Source organism: Phallusia mammillata, chromosome 2, assembly GCF_965637545.1.
Source record: "Phallusia mammillata chromosome 2, kaPhaMamm4.hap1.1, whole genome shotgun sequence".
Taxonomy (NCBI): Eukaryota; Metazoa; Chordata; class Ascidiacea; order Phlebobranchia; family Ascidiidae; genus Phallusia; species Phallusia mammillata.
This window is the reverse complement of record NC_137253.1, coordinates 6,000,081-6,016,693: the sequence shown is the minus strand read 5'-3', so window position 1 is coordinate 6,016,693 and position 16,613 is coordinate 6,000,081. Positions and strand designations below refer to the sequence as shown.

Here is a 16,613-nt window from a genome sequence, read left to right as displayed (position 1 = left end):
AAAGGATCTTCCTCAAGTTTTTAAGTTTATTGAGACATACTACGCGCCAAGAGTCAGCTTGTGAAACACCTTTAATGTTGATTTACGGTTTAGCTTTTTGTTCGCCAAGGCACGAGCTGAAACGTTGATCTCAGATCAAGTTTCACTTGGTGTGTTTGACACCGATGAGAAAATGGTTCGTCTAAGTATGGCAAAAATTCAAAAGATGAATTCATTAAGCAAGAATTCAATTTTCGTAGAAGAAGACTGTCCAAGGCATTAAGCAAAAAAGAGATTTGTTCACTATGTGGAGGAAAAAGTTTTCCCCGATTTTGGAACCAACAAAGTTATGTCTTTATGTCTGGATACAGACCATCCTGCTTACCATGGACAAAGTTTGAAAAAAATTGAAAATTTACGATTTGTTTGAATCATTTGCTCGTGAGAATGGATGTGACTATATAGTAAGTTCGGCTGTCAGCGTTTATTTCCAGAAAATTCTTATCGAGGCTGGATTTTCAGTGAGACTGATAAGTAAGTTTGATAGTTGTTTGTTTAAACTCTAACAAAGGGATAATAGTATCATAATATACAAACTAATAAGCTCCACGTTATTAATTTCGGCATTGAGAATGTTCAGCACCCAGGTGTTGCTGCGCCGCGTTTGACCATTATCCACCAATTGTGCCTTTTACTGTTTTGCGCTCTATAACGTTTTAACGCAGCGCAGCTTTTTTCGACTCAGTATTTTTTTTATTGCAATAGTGTCGATATTTTTTTTCTTTTCTTTTACAAAGCAAAATAAGTTCAGCTCAAATGAAACAGTTATAGCACCTCTTCAGGTAAACCCTGTCAACTTGACCAGGTCAATTAAATCGTTGCGCTCAACGGATTTTGTTGCTTTACTTGAAAATACGTAAGATTTGCAGAAAGTTGGTGACGCGTAGAGTTTTAACCCTTTCACCCAGGACGTGGACTTCCAGAAAATACGACGAACCTTTGTTTTGAAAGACACATTTAGTCTTGATGGAAGTTTCACCTTTTTAAATAGTTGTTTGTGCAACATTTTGGTTGTTTCATTCCGTATTATTCTATAGGTAAATGAGGTAAAATAATTTGCTTAACGTGAGCAACATTACAATTTCTTTAAAACAATGTCTAGTTTGTTTGGCATCACACAAGTATTGTAGCCCATAATAATAATAAAATAATAAAAGAAAAAAAAAGATTGATAACAATAGGCCACCATACACAAGTTAAAAAACATATTTATTTAAATATGCAACCTGGTGGACGAAACGTTCGTTCAGTATTTGCAATAAGTTTTAACAACTCAGGTTTCTTTGCTGGCGCCACTTTCTAAAATCTTGTTCGATCAAACCACACCTAAGGTTAATGCATGCGCTGTCACCTTTACGTTAAAACATGTATTCACTAGAAGAATTATTATACAGCAAGCTTTTTAAAAAAATGCTTATGTAATATGTAAATGTAATAATAATAATAATATAAATAATCATAAAAAAAGGAGCATACAGTAGCTGGTCGTGACCATGTTTAATTTCGTGCATCATTATAAAAAAATCGTTTCAAGTTCTGTAACATTTTTGTGTGCATCACGTGTTCAGTGGATATATAACCCGTCAAAAACTAATAATCTACCGAAATCGGCAACATTCGATTCGACCGAAACCGAATCATCTATGACGTCACGCGAAGTCGCACGCTACGTGTTTGACATGAAAACATAAGTTTACCTACCAGGCAATTAGTGCAGAATGGTTGTGTTTCGTACTCATTTCAGTTCAGTGGAGTTCAACATTGTCTCAAGCATGGTTACCAACCCGACAATAAATTACTGATTAGTTGTCTGCAGTAGGGAAAACGATAATGTGATAAAAAAATTCATATTTGACAAGATTTTCGCTGGTACTAAGCGGGAAACGTTTTACATGTGTGTTCATAAACGATGCGGTAATCGCAGCAAATTATTCGGCCGAAACCGAATCTTTGTAAAAGTGGCTGATTCGGCCGAATTTATTCGACAAACCGAATATTCGGTACGTTTCTACTGAGAACCCGAAGTCATGGCTTGGGAATTCCCCTTCAAATTCAACTGATCGTCTCGTGTTTAAACTTTTCAGAAAAACGTCTGATTTGGGTAAGTTTTAAAAAATAAGACTGGCCCCAACTGATTTATAGTTTACAACATTAATCCTTGCACTCGTCTACAAAAAATTTAATGACAAATGAAACACAACAGAGTAAAGAAAGGCATTTCACAGCAAAAACGTTTTTACGATAATAAATTCATAGTATCTCATATAAATCTAACCTAACATGCAAAATGGCAGCTGAAAGCAAAAGGCCATTCTTATATATGAGGGTACAACATTACAAATTTTCCAATTCACAGCAAAAACAATATTTTAAAACGTTTACACCAAAATATCGCAATCACATAGCATGACACATTTGCAATCAAACAAGATTGTAACATGTTTATCTGCACCTTTGTGCACAACCTACGATGTTTTGTTGAACAATACTTTGTTTTTCAAATAAAAATGTTGTGGTGATATCAATAATTAGTGGCAACAGGCAACCTATATTTTGCTTCTAAGTGCCAGCGTTTTGAAATCTTGTTTTTACAAATTTCATACTAAACAGACATTGCGGGCTTCTGTACATCTGTATGATATTCCATTATCTTTCATTCTCAAATGTTTTTTTACAAGCATTGACTCTGTGGCTTGATGTGAATTTTCATGTGACGTTTTACAGCGTGTCGATATTTGAAACTTTTCTCGCAAAACTCGCATTTATGAGGTTTCTCATCTGAATGCACAACCATGTGTTGCCTCAAAATGCTAAAAGTCCGAAATGATTTCTCACAAACCTTGCAAATGTGGCGTTTTTCGCCAGTGTGTATCGACATATGACGTTCTGCGCTGCAAGACGTCTTGAACCCCTTGTCACAAATTGGACATTTGTATGGTTTTTCACCAGTATGACTCAACAAATGTATTTTTAGGTGCCATCGACTACGATATTGCTTTTCACAAATGTCACAGCGATACGGTTTTTCACCAGTGTGAGTTCGTGTGTGAAGTTTCAATTCTGGCAAGGAGCGAAATTGCTTCTGACAGACATTGCACCGATGAGTTTTTTTTCCATAGTGTTTGACCAAATGCTGTTTTAGCTCACTGATAGTTACAAAACCTTTTTCACAGACTTTACAGCGATGAATTTTCTTGCTGCTGTCGTGCATTCTTGAATCATGATTTCGTAAATACCTCGATGTTTTAAACCTTTTGCCACAAGTTTTGCACTCAAACAGTTTTACTTCCATGTTTATATCCATGTAAGTTTTTGACATCTTTCCACGAAACACTTTATTCAAACGTTTCAAATAGTTTTTGATAAAACTTACTGTGTCTGTAAAAAAGCAAAACTACTCCGTAAATTCCGACCCCTGACGATAGACAAACTTATTAACCTTCCTAATCTAACTCCGTTAATATATCCACTAATCGCTGATAAACTAGAACTGCGCAACCGATACACGACTATAAAGTTCCCAAGTCTATAATTTCACATAAGCCGTACCGCGATAACAACGAGCGCTAAGTGTAGAGCAAACACAACCCTATACGATGATTACGAATTTACTAAGTTAAACTTTATAATGCTTGACTTACATAGCGTTTAAGTCACGATAGCTTACTATAAAATTAGTTCTGGGACTTAGTTCTAAGCAGAGTACGTTTTCAAGTTAACTAGATTCTGAACCGTACCTTTCTTTTGGTTGCATATGGCAAATGACGAGTGTACCAGGACGAAAAGCCGTTTATGACTTCTCGGTAACATGCAAGGGAACAAAACAATTTTAGCCGCAAGCCAGTTTATGACGGGTGGTGTGATTAGCAAAACTTGTTTTGTTATATCAGTAACCGGTCACGAGTTTGTGTGGATAAAAGACATGATAATAACGGACCATATATATACAATACGAAAGAATTCAATATCTTTAAACAAATCTAAAATTTATAGTCCGTGTTCGAATAAACAAAAATGTATGTTAACATGAATCACAAAAATCATTACCGGTAAAACAAGTACATTTAACATGACTGACTGTTGGTCTTAACCTTTAGTATTAACAGATAAAAGAAGTCGCCTAAAAGTAGCTCTCAGGTTTTCGAAATCTTGTTTTTACAAATCTCATATGAAACAGGCATTTTGTTTTCTTAGATATCTGCATGATGCTTAGCGTCTTGACTGCGGTATCAAAAACATTGAATCTGTGGGATGGTATGGATTTTCATGTGACTTTTTGCATTGTTTTGTAGCTTAGAACTTTTTTCGCAAAACTCGTATTTATGGGGTTTCTCATCTGAATGCACAACCATATGTTGCCTCAATTCCTTTGAAGTCCAAAATGGTTTTACACAAACTTTACAAAAAAAAACGTTTTTTGCTAGTGTGTATCAACGTGTGACTTTTGGCGTTGCACGACGTCGTGAACCTCTTGTCACAAAGTCACAGCGATACGGTTTTTCACCAGTGTGAGTTCGTGTGTGACGTTTCAAGTCTTGCAAAGTGCGAAGTTGCTTTTCACATACATTGCATCGATGAGGTTTTTCTCCAGAATGAACCAACAAATGTCTTTTCAAGTCCTTATGACAACGATATCGCTTTTTGCAAATGTCACAGCGATACGGTTTTCCACCAGTGTGGGTTCGTGTGTGACATTTCAAGTCTTGCAAAGTGCGAAATTGCTTTTCACATACATTGCACCGATGAGGTTTACCACCATAGTGACTGAGCAAATGCTTTTTTAGCTCACGAATAGTTGCAAAACCTTTTTCACAGAGTTTACAACGATGGATTTTCTTGCCGCTGTGGTGAATTCCTTATTCATGCTTACGTAAATACTCGGATGTTTTAAACCTTTTGCCACAAGTTTTGCACTCAAACTGTTTTTCTTTGATGTTTATACCCATGTGAATTTTTGACATTATTCCACGAAACTTAAAGTTATTTTAAAGGTTAAAACTTACTGTGCCTTGTTGCAAACAAAAAAGGTTGTAGTAGCAGTTTGCTTTAAGACTTAATATGGCAAGTTAAAATCACATAGTGGTAACGAAGTAGGCTACTGGTAAGTGAGTGTGCAGCCCAGTCATTTGTAAATTAATGTACATTGCCTGTTTTAATTTTTTCGCAACCACAAAATAAGCCAAGTACTGCCATGCAAGGAAATAATCACAGTCCCTGCCCCCAACTAGAACGTACAACACAGGAAAACCTAGAGGAAGTATTACAAAGTGTCGAATTTAAGTGTAGTGCTCAAATGGCCAAACCTTTCCACACAGTATTTAGTTAAGAAGCAAAGATGATGTTCTGAAAAAACAACACTTGTTTTAAGATAGGCCAATTAGAGTTCGGGAGCATGTTAGGGGATGCGTGCCAATTTACTTGTGGCAATGACCCTTACGTGTCAAATTTTTGTGAGCAATAGTGATCGGTGCAAGCTAAACTCTTTATTGATGAGAGAATGGACAGATTGATGCATGTAAGCCCAGTTTAAGGACACTTCCATTATGAGACACCAAAAACAAGCAATGTAACAGTTCAGTTATATGGTTTGGCGTGCCATGAAAAACCTTCGCTTGTCATGCAAACGTTAATTGAAAATATGAGATAAAGTTTTAACATGATACAACAAAGTAGCCTACGATTTCACAGTTTTTAGTCCATACGTTTGTCCGCTTAAAAGAGAATAAATTCAACTCAAAATTGTTTTTTTCTGTCTTGCAGCAACGATAAGTCAAAGGAAAATACATCAATTTGAACGCTTAAGGAACTGTCACATTTGACGGGTACAATGGACAAAAGCAAAAAAGATTTGCCTTTTCAGTGCAAAACATGTGGCAGAAGGTTTAAAACATTGAAATACTTACAGATGCATAATTCAAGAATGCACGACAGCAGCAAGAAAATCCACCGTTGTAAAGTCTGTGAAAAATGTTTCGTAACCCTTAGTGAGTTGAAACTGCATACTGCTAGTCACAATGATGATAAACAGTATAAATGCGATTTTTGCGAAAAACGATTTGTTTATCCCGGGAATGCAAAGAAACACATGTTGATTCATTCTGAAGAAAAACCTCATCGGTGCGATGTTTGTGAAAAGCAATATCGGACATTGCAAGAGTTGAAATGTCACGCCCGGACTCACACAGACGAAAAATCACATCGCTGTGACATGTGTGAAAAGCAATTTTCGGCTATGGTTTACCTAAAAAGACATTTGTTGAGTCACACTGGTGAAAAACCATACAAATGTAAATTCTGTGAAAAAAGATTCAGCTTTAACGGCAATGCTTTAAGACATATGTCGATGCACACTGGCGAAAAACGGCATATTTGCGAAGTGTGCGAAAAACCGTTTCGGACTTCCAGTGATTTGAGGCAACACATGGTTGTGCATTCGGATGAGAAACCTCACAAATGTAAGTTTTGTGAGAAAAGTTTCAACCTCCTAAACAACGCAAAAAGACACATGAAACTTCACACCAACAAGAAAACTCACAGATGTAATGTTTGCGAAAAAGTGTTCAAAACAGCAAGAGAAGTGAAGCATCATGCAGTTTTGCATGAAGACAATATTCCGTTTCAGTGTGAGATTGACAAGAAAAAATTTCGGAGAGCCGGTAACTTAAAACAGCACTTGGCTATTCACCGAGACTAAAGTCATTGCAATACTTTATTACAAACTGAATGACTTTAATTTAACAATCTACCTTACGGATTAAATAGATTATGTAATGTTTCTGTCGTATCTTATGGTTGGAAACTGCAATATTAAAAATGTTTCATATTTTGAAAATTTGTATGCAAAGGAAAATGCGCACCCTTTAATGTGAGTCCCTGCCGCATAACGGTTGTAGTAATGGTGTAGCTGCAGCGCGTCGATCATCTATCCAGTATCCACCAATTGTACCCTCAAATTTGTTGCACTTTCTAACGTCTGGATGTTGCGCAGCTATTTCCGGCTTGGTGAATATTTTAGCGCAATTGTGCTGCTACGATATCGCCGGCAAAATATACTTAAATCAACTAAACGTTGTAAGCAGGTCTGATCGCAAGCCTTAAACTCGACCAAAACCCCAAAGGTTTTTCATCAAAGTCCGAATCTGGCAAGAAATTGGTAAAATTGCGAGACATACGAGAAAGAGACTTCAATTAAATCTGTTATTATTTACTTATATGCAAACCTAACTTAAAAAACGGTCCGAAATACAACTACCAGCAGCAATACCTACCATGTCGCAATGTCGTTTTGTTTTCAATGTTTAGCAAGTGGTCATTGTTTTATCTCGTACTACCGAAAACAAAAACAAAATTATTACTTCATTTCTTCCGTAAAAAGTTGGAATACTTGAAACAAATAAATTTCATCCAGCATTTTAGGATTTTAAACCGTCTTCTGTTGTCAAATATCATTATTATAGTTACGTTCTTGGACATAAAAACCACAAACAAAAACAATTCACAACAACAGTCTTTTTTGCGCTTTAATCGCTGCATCATTGCGCAGCAATTTGGATTCTTGGTGAATATTTTTGCGCAATTGTGTCGTATGATTTGTTTCACCGTTAAAATAAACTCAACCCATCTCATGTATTATATTTTCTAGTCTGTGATTGGTGACAATGCAATACGAACCTTTCCTTTTTGGTATATTCTTTATACTTTTTCTCGACATTTTGGGTCTTAAATTATGTCAGTTTCGCACAATCTTTCCTCAAATAAAATGTAAAATAAAGGAAATGTCTGGTGATAATACAATTTTTCTTATTTGGCAAATTGGTCACAAATATCTATCACGGACTCATGTCAGTCCGCAGACTCGAAGTGAACAATTCTGCATCAGGTGAATCGGTCACGAACTCAAGAAAACCTTTCACGGACTCATGTGAGTTCGCTAAGTCGGGGTGGCAAATTCTGCTTTGTTTCGTAAAAAGTTTATTTAGGCGTAAACAAGCAGCATTTTAAACATCGAGCTAATACATAATACAATCCACACAAATGGGCCTGTAATGATTAACCTGTTGAAAAACAGAGCATGCATGCAAGAGCTACAGCCAAGACGAGATCGCAAAATAAGGCGTTTCTTAGACAAAGGACAAGAAGAGTTGCACAATTCTCAGCAAAATCAATTCTTTTATACATTTCTAAATCTTGCTATCATGAATAATTAAAATGGAAATCATCATCAATCATGTCTCATCTGTAATCTAAACTTTACACGTTTTACATTGTAAAGGCCGAATTGATTTATTGAAATGCTCCAGTTTGGTATACGGTATTCACCAGAAGATGTCAAGTGTAGTTTCAAGTTACCAGCTCTCCAAAATCTTTTCTAACAAATCTCGCATGAAAAAATAAATATATTCTTCATGTAAAATTGCATTATGTTTCACTTCTCTTGCTGCATCGAATACTTTCTCACAAACATTACATCTAAGTCTTCTTGTTGGTGTGCAGTTTCATATATCTTTTTGCATTGTTTAGGAGAGTGAAACTTTTCTCACAAAACTTACATTTGTGGGGTTTCGCATCTGAATGCACAACCATATGTTGTCTCATGTCCCATGAATCCCGAAATGTTTTTTCACAAACTTTGCAAATATGGCGTTTTTCGCCGGTGTGTGTCGACGTATGTCTTTCAGCGTTGCAAGACGTCATAAATCTCTTATCGCAAAGTTTACATTTGTATGGTTTTTCACCAGTATGACTCAACAAATGTATTTTCAAGTGCCCTCGAGTACGATATCGCTTTTCACAAATGTCACAGCGATACGGTTTTTCACCAGTGTGAGTTCGTGAGTGAGATTTCAAGTCTTCCAAAGTCCTATATGGCTTTTCACAGACATTGCACTGATGAGGTTTTTCTCCAGAATGAATCAACATGTGTCTTTTCGCAGCTACGAAAGTCACAAACCGTTTCTCACAGACATCACATTTATGCTGTTTATCACCATAGTGACTGACTAAATGCTGCTTTAGCTTACTAATAGTTACAAAACATTTTTCACAAACTTTACAACGATGGATTTTCTTGCTGCTGTCGTGCATTCTTGAATCATGTCTTCGTAAAGACTAGGATGTTTTAAACCTTTTGCCACAAGTTTTGCACGCAAACTCTTTTTCTTCCATGTTTTCACTCATGTCAAGGTTTGACATCTTCCAACAAAAATTAAAGTTTTGAAAAATTAACGTCCAAATAGTTTTTGATAAAACTGCGCCTGCAAGACAGCAAAATTAATCAGTAAATTCCGTTGTTAGGTTTTACCGACCCCTCACGGTAGACAAACTTAACACTCCGAATGTAGCTCCAGTAACAAATACGTTAATCGCTGATAAACTAGAACTGCACTACGCAAAACACGACTTTAAAGTTTCCAAGTCTACAATTTCACATAAGCCGTGGACAACCCTATGGAATGGTTACGAACTTACTAAGTTTAATTTCAAAATGCTTGACTTACCTACCGTTCAGTTCCTGATACTATAACATAAACAACGTAGTTTTAAGTAGTGTATGTGTCCAAATTAACGATATTCTAAACTGTAATCTTCTTTTAGTTGCTTATGGAAACGGAAAGTGCACCATAACGAAAACCTGTTGATGGCTTCTCGGTAAGACTTGCACTGACACTGAGGGTAGACAATATATCTAGAGTCTACATTTCGACAAAGCATGGCACAACGGCGCTACTGGCAGTTTGAGTACACAACACCAATACTCTGCTTACTGTAGTGACTAGTGTACTGTGAACTGAGTTATGCACTATAAGAAAATTCTCTCGTTTGAGTTGAAAAACGCCTTGCTTTTACAGCGTTCGGTCACGATACTAACACATACACGCGAAAAGTTCAACTATGTTCTGAATTGTAGTTGTTAACACGTATACGCGAAAAGCTTAACTAAGTTCTTAACCATAGGTGGAAACACGTATACGCGAAAATGTCACTGCATGTCATACAAATGTTTTAATTTTAAATATTCGTTCCCTGGTGTCAAAAGTTCACGCTTGAATTGATTAGCTTTCGTTTTACGTCCTTGTTTGATGGTCGTCAGAATATCACGCTGTATGGTGATAAATTGTTTCTAGTTATCGATGAATTCCAGTTGACAATGTTGTTTCCATTTTTGAATGAAGCCATGTGTAAGTGGAATGTAGTAAAAATATGTCACTATTATTGCATGTGATAAAAATGTTTGAATTTAAAGTCCAAAGTCCGATAGCCTATAGGTTACCAGCTTTTCAAAACCTTGTTTTTACAAATGTCACATTAAACAGGAATATTGAATCTTGCACATCTACACGATTTATTGCCGCCTTGAAAACCTTGTTTGAAACAGTAGGTTGGGTGTGGATTTTCATGTGACTTTTTGCGTGGCTTGGGTGTTTGAAACGTTTCTCGTAAAACTTGCATTTGTGAGTTTTTTACCTGAATGCCTAAACGACCCTATGTTGCCTCGTTTCCAATGAAGTCCGAATTTCTTTTCACAAACTTCGTAAAAAATATAATAGGTTGATTCATGTAAAATTTTACGTAAAACTGACAAGTAGTTTGAGATAAAAAGTAAAAGGTCCATCCTAAGAGTATACACCAGCATTATATGTATTTTTATTCTGAAATAACTTGGGATTTATATTTGACAAACATACGAAAACTATTCGAGATAAAAATGCACAAAAGAAGTGTTGCTGGATTGATAAAGCACAATAGATCAATAAAATGAAAATATGATGATGAAAAATATTGAAAAGACTTGAATGCTGAAAAATTGAATTGTTTAGATGTCATTTTAGGTCTTGAAGAGGTGTTTACAATTTTTCTGTTATCGGTTGAGAACTATAAGTTTATTTCGCTGAGTGAAAGAAGCAAACATTGAAAATTTCGAAAGACCTATACTCTAGTTTAAAAGAGATACTGTTCAATGATTTTTATTGCGGCCAATAACAAAATTTTCTTTTTCGATCATACTACATTCTTACATACAGAATACAGTTGGATAAGTTCCAGTTTTTAGCATATCGACAACCTTATGGTCGGATGCATGCGCGTTGTTTGGTGACATCCGAAAGAGCCACGGTAAAACTTGAAAAACTGTAGACTGGCAGTTCTTAAGTAATGCGAAGCCACAAAATGCTTGTTGCTATGTAGGCCAAGTACTGCCAAGCAAGGAAATAATCACACTCGTTTCTACCAATTAGAACGTACAAAACAGGAAAACCTAGAGGAAGTATTACAAAGTGTCGAATTTAAGTGTAGTGCTCAAAGGGCCAAACCTTTCATTCCGACTTTAGCAAAAAACTGATATACTGAAAAAGGAACACATGCTTTATCAGAATTTATCCAGGCTTCGGCAACATGGTGCGTGTCAACCGTTTAATTGTGAGTAATTAGCCTAATAGTGGTTTGAGCAAGTTAACCTTAATACTATTCAGAAAATAGACAGATTTGTGCATGTAGGCTGGATTTTAGGACACTCGTATAATAACACGCTAAAAGCAAGCAATGTAACTGTTCAATCTAATTCGTTTGACGCGCTATGAAAAACCTTCGCTTGTCATGAAAGTTTTAACGGAAGTGATTGTGAATTAAAGTTTTAACATAATGCTGCTCAACATGCCGTTTTTAGCCCACACGTTTGTAGGCTACGTAGAGAAGTTATTCAAATTAAAAATTATTTTATCTGTCTTGCAGCAACGATAAGTTGGAGGAAAAAGCATTATTTTGAACGTTAAACGAACTGTTTCATCTGACGCGCATAATGGACAAAATCAAACACGAATTGCCTTTTCAGTGCAAAACTTGTAGCAAAAAGTTCAAAACATCAAAATACTTACAGATGCATGATTCAAGAATGCACGACAGCAGCAAGAAAATCCATCGTTGTAAAGTCTGTGAGAAAGGTTTTGTAACCCTTTGTGAGCTGAAACTGCATACTGCTAGTCACAATGGTGATAAACAGTATAAATGCGATTTTTGCGAAAAACGATTCGTTTATCCCGGGAATGCAAAGAAACACATGTTGATTCATTCTGAAGAAAAACCTCATCGGTGCGATACTTGTGAAAAGCAATTTCGCACGTTGCAAGAGTTGAAACATCATGCACCAACCCACACCGGTGAAAAACCTTACTCCTGTGACGTGTGTGAAAAACAATTTCGTACTTTAGATAACTTAAAAAGACATTTGTTGAGCCACACTGGCGACAAACCATACAAATGTAAATTTTGCGACAGAAGGTTCAGCATTTCTGGAAACGCTATAAGACATATGTCTACGCACACTGGGGAAAAACGGCATATTTGCGAAGTGTGCGAAAAACCGTTTCGGACTTCTACCGACTTGAGGCAACACATGGTTGTGCATTCAGATGAGAAACCTCACAAATGTCAGTTTTGTGAGAAAAGTTTCAACCTCCTAAACAACGCAAAAAGACACATGAAACTCCACTCCAACAAGAAGACCTACAGATGTAATGTTTGCGAGAAAGTGTTCAAAACAGCAAGAGGATTGAAACGTCATATCGTTTTACATGCAAACAAGAAACCTTTTCGGTGAGAGATTTGCGAAAAAGATTTTGGAAAGCTTGGAACTTCAAACAACACTTGGCTGTTCACCCAGATTAACGTGATTGCAATACTGTGTATTTCAATTAAACAATCTGCGTTACGGCACAACGAACAAAAATTATGTAACGCTTTTATCTCATTAATGGTCAGAAACAGCACCATACGATTGCCAACAATAGTCTTATTTGATGTTTAAAATACGCGTTTACCACCTGTCCACTAATTGTGCTTTTAACTTTGTCGCACTTTGATCGCCTCATTACTGCGCAGCTGTTGGATTATGTCAGTTCGCACAATCATCGCTCAAATAAAATGTAAAATAACGGAAATGGTCTATGATAAAAAGTATTTTCGCATTTGGTGAATTGGTCACGAACTCGAACGACATCGGAAAATAAGGCGTTTCCTGGACATTGACAAACACAGGACAAGTATAGTTTTGCACAATTCCGAGCAAAAACAATTCCTTCATACATTTCTAAATCTTGCTATTCCGAAGCATAAAACCAATAGAAATCAACACTCATGTTCGATCCGTGATTTCACATTTAGTTTTTTTTACATTGTAAAGGCCCAGTTTGGTATACGATACTTCTCACACTGAAAAGGTTAGCCTAAACGTATCCTGTCCCATCCGAGCAAACCGAGCCCTATTACATCCTTCTGCCGTTCGCCTGCTATTTGAGGAATGACGGAAATGATTAATTGTCTTTGTTATTATAACACCATGGTTAGCAAATCGCACCATGTTTGATTACGCAACAATTATATTCATTCACAACATTACCATTCGCTGTGTGTTTATGTTTCACAAAATTGCGGCTATTGTCTTTACTACAGCCCACGGGCCGCGGATCGCATCCGGCCCTCTTCTAGATGGCCCGCGACCACGATAAAAATTTAAGTGTATATGTTTTAACCACAGGGTGCAGTTTATGCGTTAAATCTCATTTACCTCATTTCTCATTTAAATCAAGGCTTTGTAACATATTTTTTGATTTGATGCATCTGTGTTGTTTGTGCACATCCGAAAGATAGAACTCTTTCTCTGGGTTTGGGGACGTTTTTTAGAATTTACACTTGTCGTCATTTGTTATTACTGTTGTAATTTGCTTAAGACTTTTTATGGCAAGTTGGAATCACATGGTGGTAACAAAGTAGACTACTGGTTAGAGAGTGTGCAGCTCAGCAATTTGCAAATCAATGTACACTGGCTGTAAGTACTGCGCAACCGCAAAATGCTTATGGGTATATAGGCCAAGTACTGCCAAGCAAGGAAATCATCACAGTCCCTGCTTCCAACCAGAACGTACAACACAGGAATACCTAGAGGAAGTATTTCAAAGTGTCGAATTTAAGTGGAGTGCTCAAAGGGCCAAACCTTTCCGCACAGGCATTAGCAAAAAACAAGGTGATATAGGAGAAAGTCGTGTAATTTGGACCCTGCGTGTAATTTGGAACTTGTTTATATTTCGGAATATACGCAAGATGGCAGAATATCTTTTATACAGTTTGAAAGACGACTTGCTATAAGGCTTACGGCCGCCAAGCTCCAAGCTTGATGCTATACTTTCCGTTTGTTATATAGAGAAAAAAAAATTGCAAATTTGATAATTTTTTTAGGGATCAAACTTTTTGCGCTTTTTTACTACTGTTTAGTGTCAATTTCAGTGGGTGTAATTTTTGTGTGGTACAACTATTACTGCATTTAGCATACAAAGAACAATCCGCTAACACTTTCCAAACCTAAAATAAATTGGGTAAAAAAAATGCGTGTAAAAGTGTGTAATTTAGACCGGGCAGCTGAAAATAAAGCTTCCATTTATACACCGAGAAGATTTCTGATTTCGGGGAGGTTTTTGACAGTTTTTAAAGAAGTTTGACTTAATTTGCGACTAAGCAGCTTATAACTAAATGGAATCAGTAAAGAAAGTCCTTTAATTATGCTGTTTTTTATGACAAAGACAAAGACCAAGCTCAGTGCAGGATTTACATTCATTGTGTTTTGCTTTACCAATTATTGCTTTAATTTGCCATGCTGCTGTTTTGCAGTGTTCTGCGAGTTTTCTTTCATTTTAGCCATCCTAGGAAGTCCATTTGTGGCCTTTTTATCTTCAAGAATTATTTCATTTCTAATTTTTGTATATCCCATTTTTGATTTTTTTCAATAAAATTTAAATATTTTGTGAAACATTGTGGTAATGTATTAAAATCCTGATTAGGTTGATATCTGAGGCTGTTAACGTTCGTTTTGAGGAACTTATGGAAAAAAAATCGCACGGATTTTAAGTGGTCCATTCTACACACGACTTTGGTCCAAATTACAAACAATGCGTGTAAAATGGACCACTTCGCGAAAACAAATTAAATGCCCTCTACTCTTTTTACGTTAATATCCAAACATTGCCTTTTTGCAAATATATACTTAGCGTCATAACTTAACGAACCGCATAAACTACCCTTAATTTGAGAGACTACTTTTTACTTTATGAAGGTTCAAACTTAAGTGGTCCAAATTACACCACTTTCCCCTACTGAAAAAGGAACACATGCTTTATCAGAATTTATCCAGGCTTCGGCAACATGGTGCGTTTTAACAGTTTAATTGCGAGTAATTAATATTGGTTTGTGCAAGTTAACCCCAATACTATTCGGAAAATAGACAGATTTGTGCATGTAGGCTCGATTTTAGGACACTTGTATAATAACACGCTAAAAGCAAGCAATGTAACTGTACAATCTAATTCGTTTGGCGCGCCATGAAAAACCTTCACTTGTCATAAAAGTTTTACGGAAGTGATTGTGAATTAAAGTTTTAACATAATGCTGTTCAACATGCCGTTTTTAGCCCACACGTTTGTAGGCTACGTAGAGAAGTTATTCAAATTAAAAATTATTTTATCTGTCTTGCAGCAACGATAAGTTGAAGGAAAAGGCATTATTTTGAACGTTAAACGAACTGTTTCATCTGACGCGCACAATGGACAAAATCAAACACGAATTGCCTTTTCAGTGCAAAACTTGTAGCAAAAAGTTCAAAACATCAAAATACTTACAGATGCATGATTCGAGAATGCATGACAGCAGCAAGAAAATCCATCGTTGTAAAGTCTGTGAGAAAGGTTTTGTAACCCTTTGTGAGCTGAAACGGCATACTGCTAGTCACAATGGTGATAAACAGCATAAATGCGATTTTTGCGAAAAACGATTCGTTTATCTCGGAAATGCAAAGAAACACATGTTGATTCATTCTGAAGAAAAACCTCATCGGTGCGATGTTTGTGAAAAGCAATATCGGAGATTGCAAGAGTTGAAATGTCATGCCCGGACTCACACAGACGAAAAATCACATCGCTGTGACATGTGTGAAAAACAATTTTCGGCTATGGTTTACCTAAAAAGACATTTGTTGAGTCACACTGGTGACAAACCATACAAATGTAAATTTTGCGAGAGAAAATTTAGCTTTAACGGCAATGCTTTAAGACATATGAAGACGCACACTGGCGAAAAACGCCATATTTGCGAAGTGTGCGAAAAACCGTTTCGGACTTCTACGGATTTGAGGCAACACATGGCTGTGCATTCAGATGAGAAACCTCACAAATGTAAGTTTTGCAAGAAAAGTTTCAACCTCCTAAACAACGCAAAAAGACACATGAAACTTCACACTAACAAGAAGACCTATATGTAATGTTATTGAAAAAGTGTTCAATACAGCAAAAGAAGTGAAACATCATGCAGTTTTACATGAAGACAAGAAATCTTTCCAGTGTGACATTGGCAAAAAAAGATTTCGGAGAGCTTGGAACTTAAAACTTGGCTGTTCACTAAACTAACATCAATACTGTATTTCAAACTGAAGTATTTTAATTAAAAAATCTGCCTTACGGGTTAAGAAACATTATGTAACGTGTTTGTGTAATCGTTTGTTTGCAACTGTAATACTCAAAAATATTAAAATATTTGTT

General features: G+C 36.3%; 1 protein-coding gene and 1 pseudogene across 1 annotated transcript; both read left to right on the top strand.

Annotated features, from left to right (window-relative positions):
- The first annotated feature begins 5,820 nt into the window (after positions 1-5,820).
- On the top strand, positions 5,821-7,664 carry LOC145212070 (uncharacterized). Its single transcript, XM_080080098.1, has one exon. The coding sequence runs from the start codon at positions 5,867-5,869 to the stop codon at positions 6,731-6,733; it is 867 nt and encodes a 288-aa protein (XP_079936224.1). The 5' UTR covers positions 5,821-5,866; the 3' UTR covers positions 6,734-7,664.
- Positions 7,665-11,701: 4,037 nt separating this feature from the next.
- LOC145212853 (uncharacterized) lies at positions 11,702-16,586 on the top strand (annotated as a pseudogene).
- Positions 16,587-16,613: the final 27 nt, after the last annotated feature.

Bases quoted from the DNA above. Each gene is read 5' to 3' on its own strand.
- LOC145212070 (XM_080080098.1), top strand. From the start codon at position 5,867: ATGGACAAAAGCAAAAAAGATTTGCCTTTTCAGTGCAAAACATGTGGC.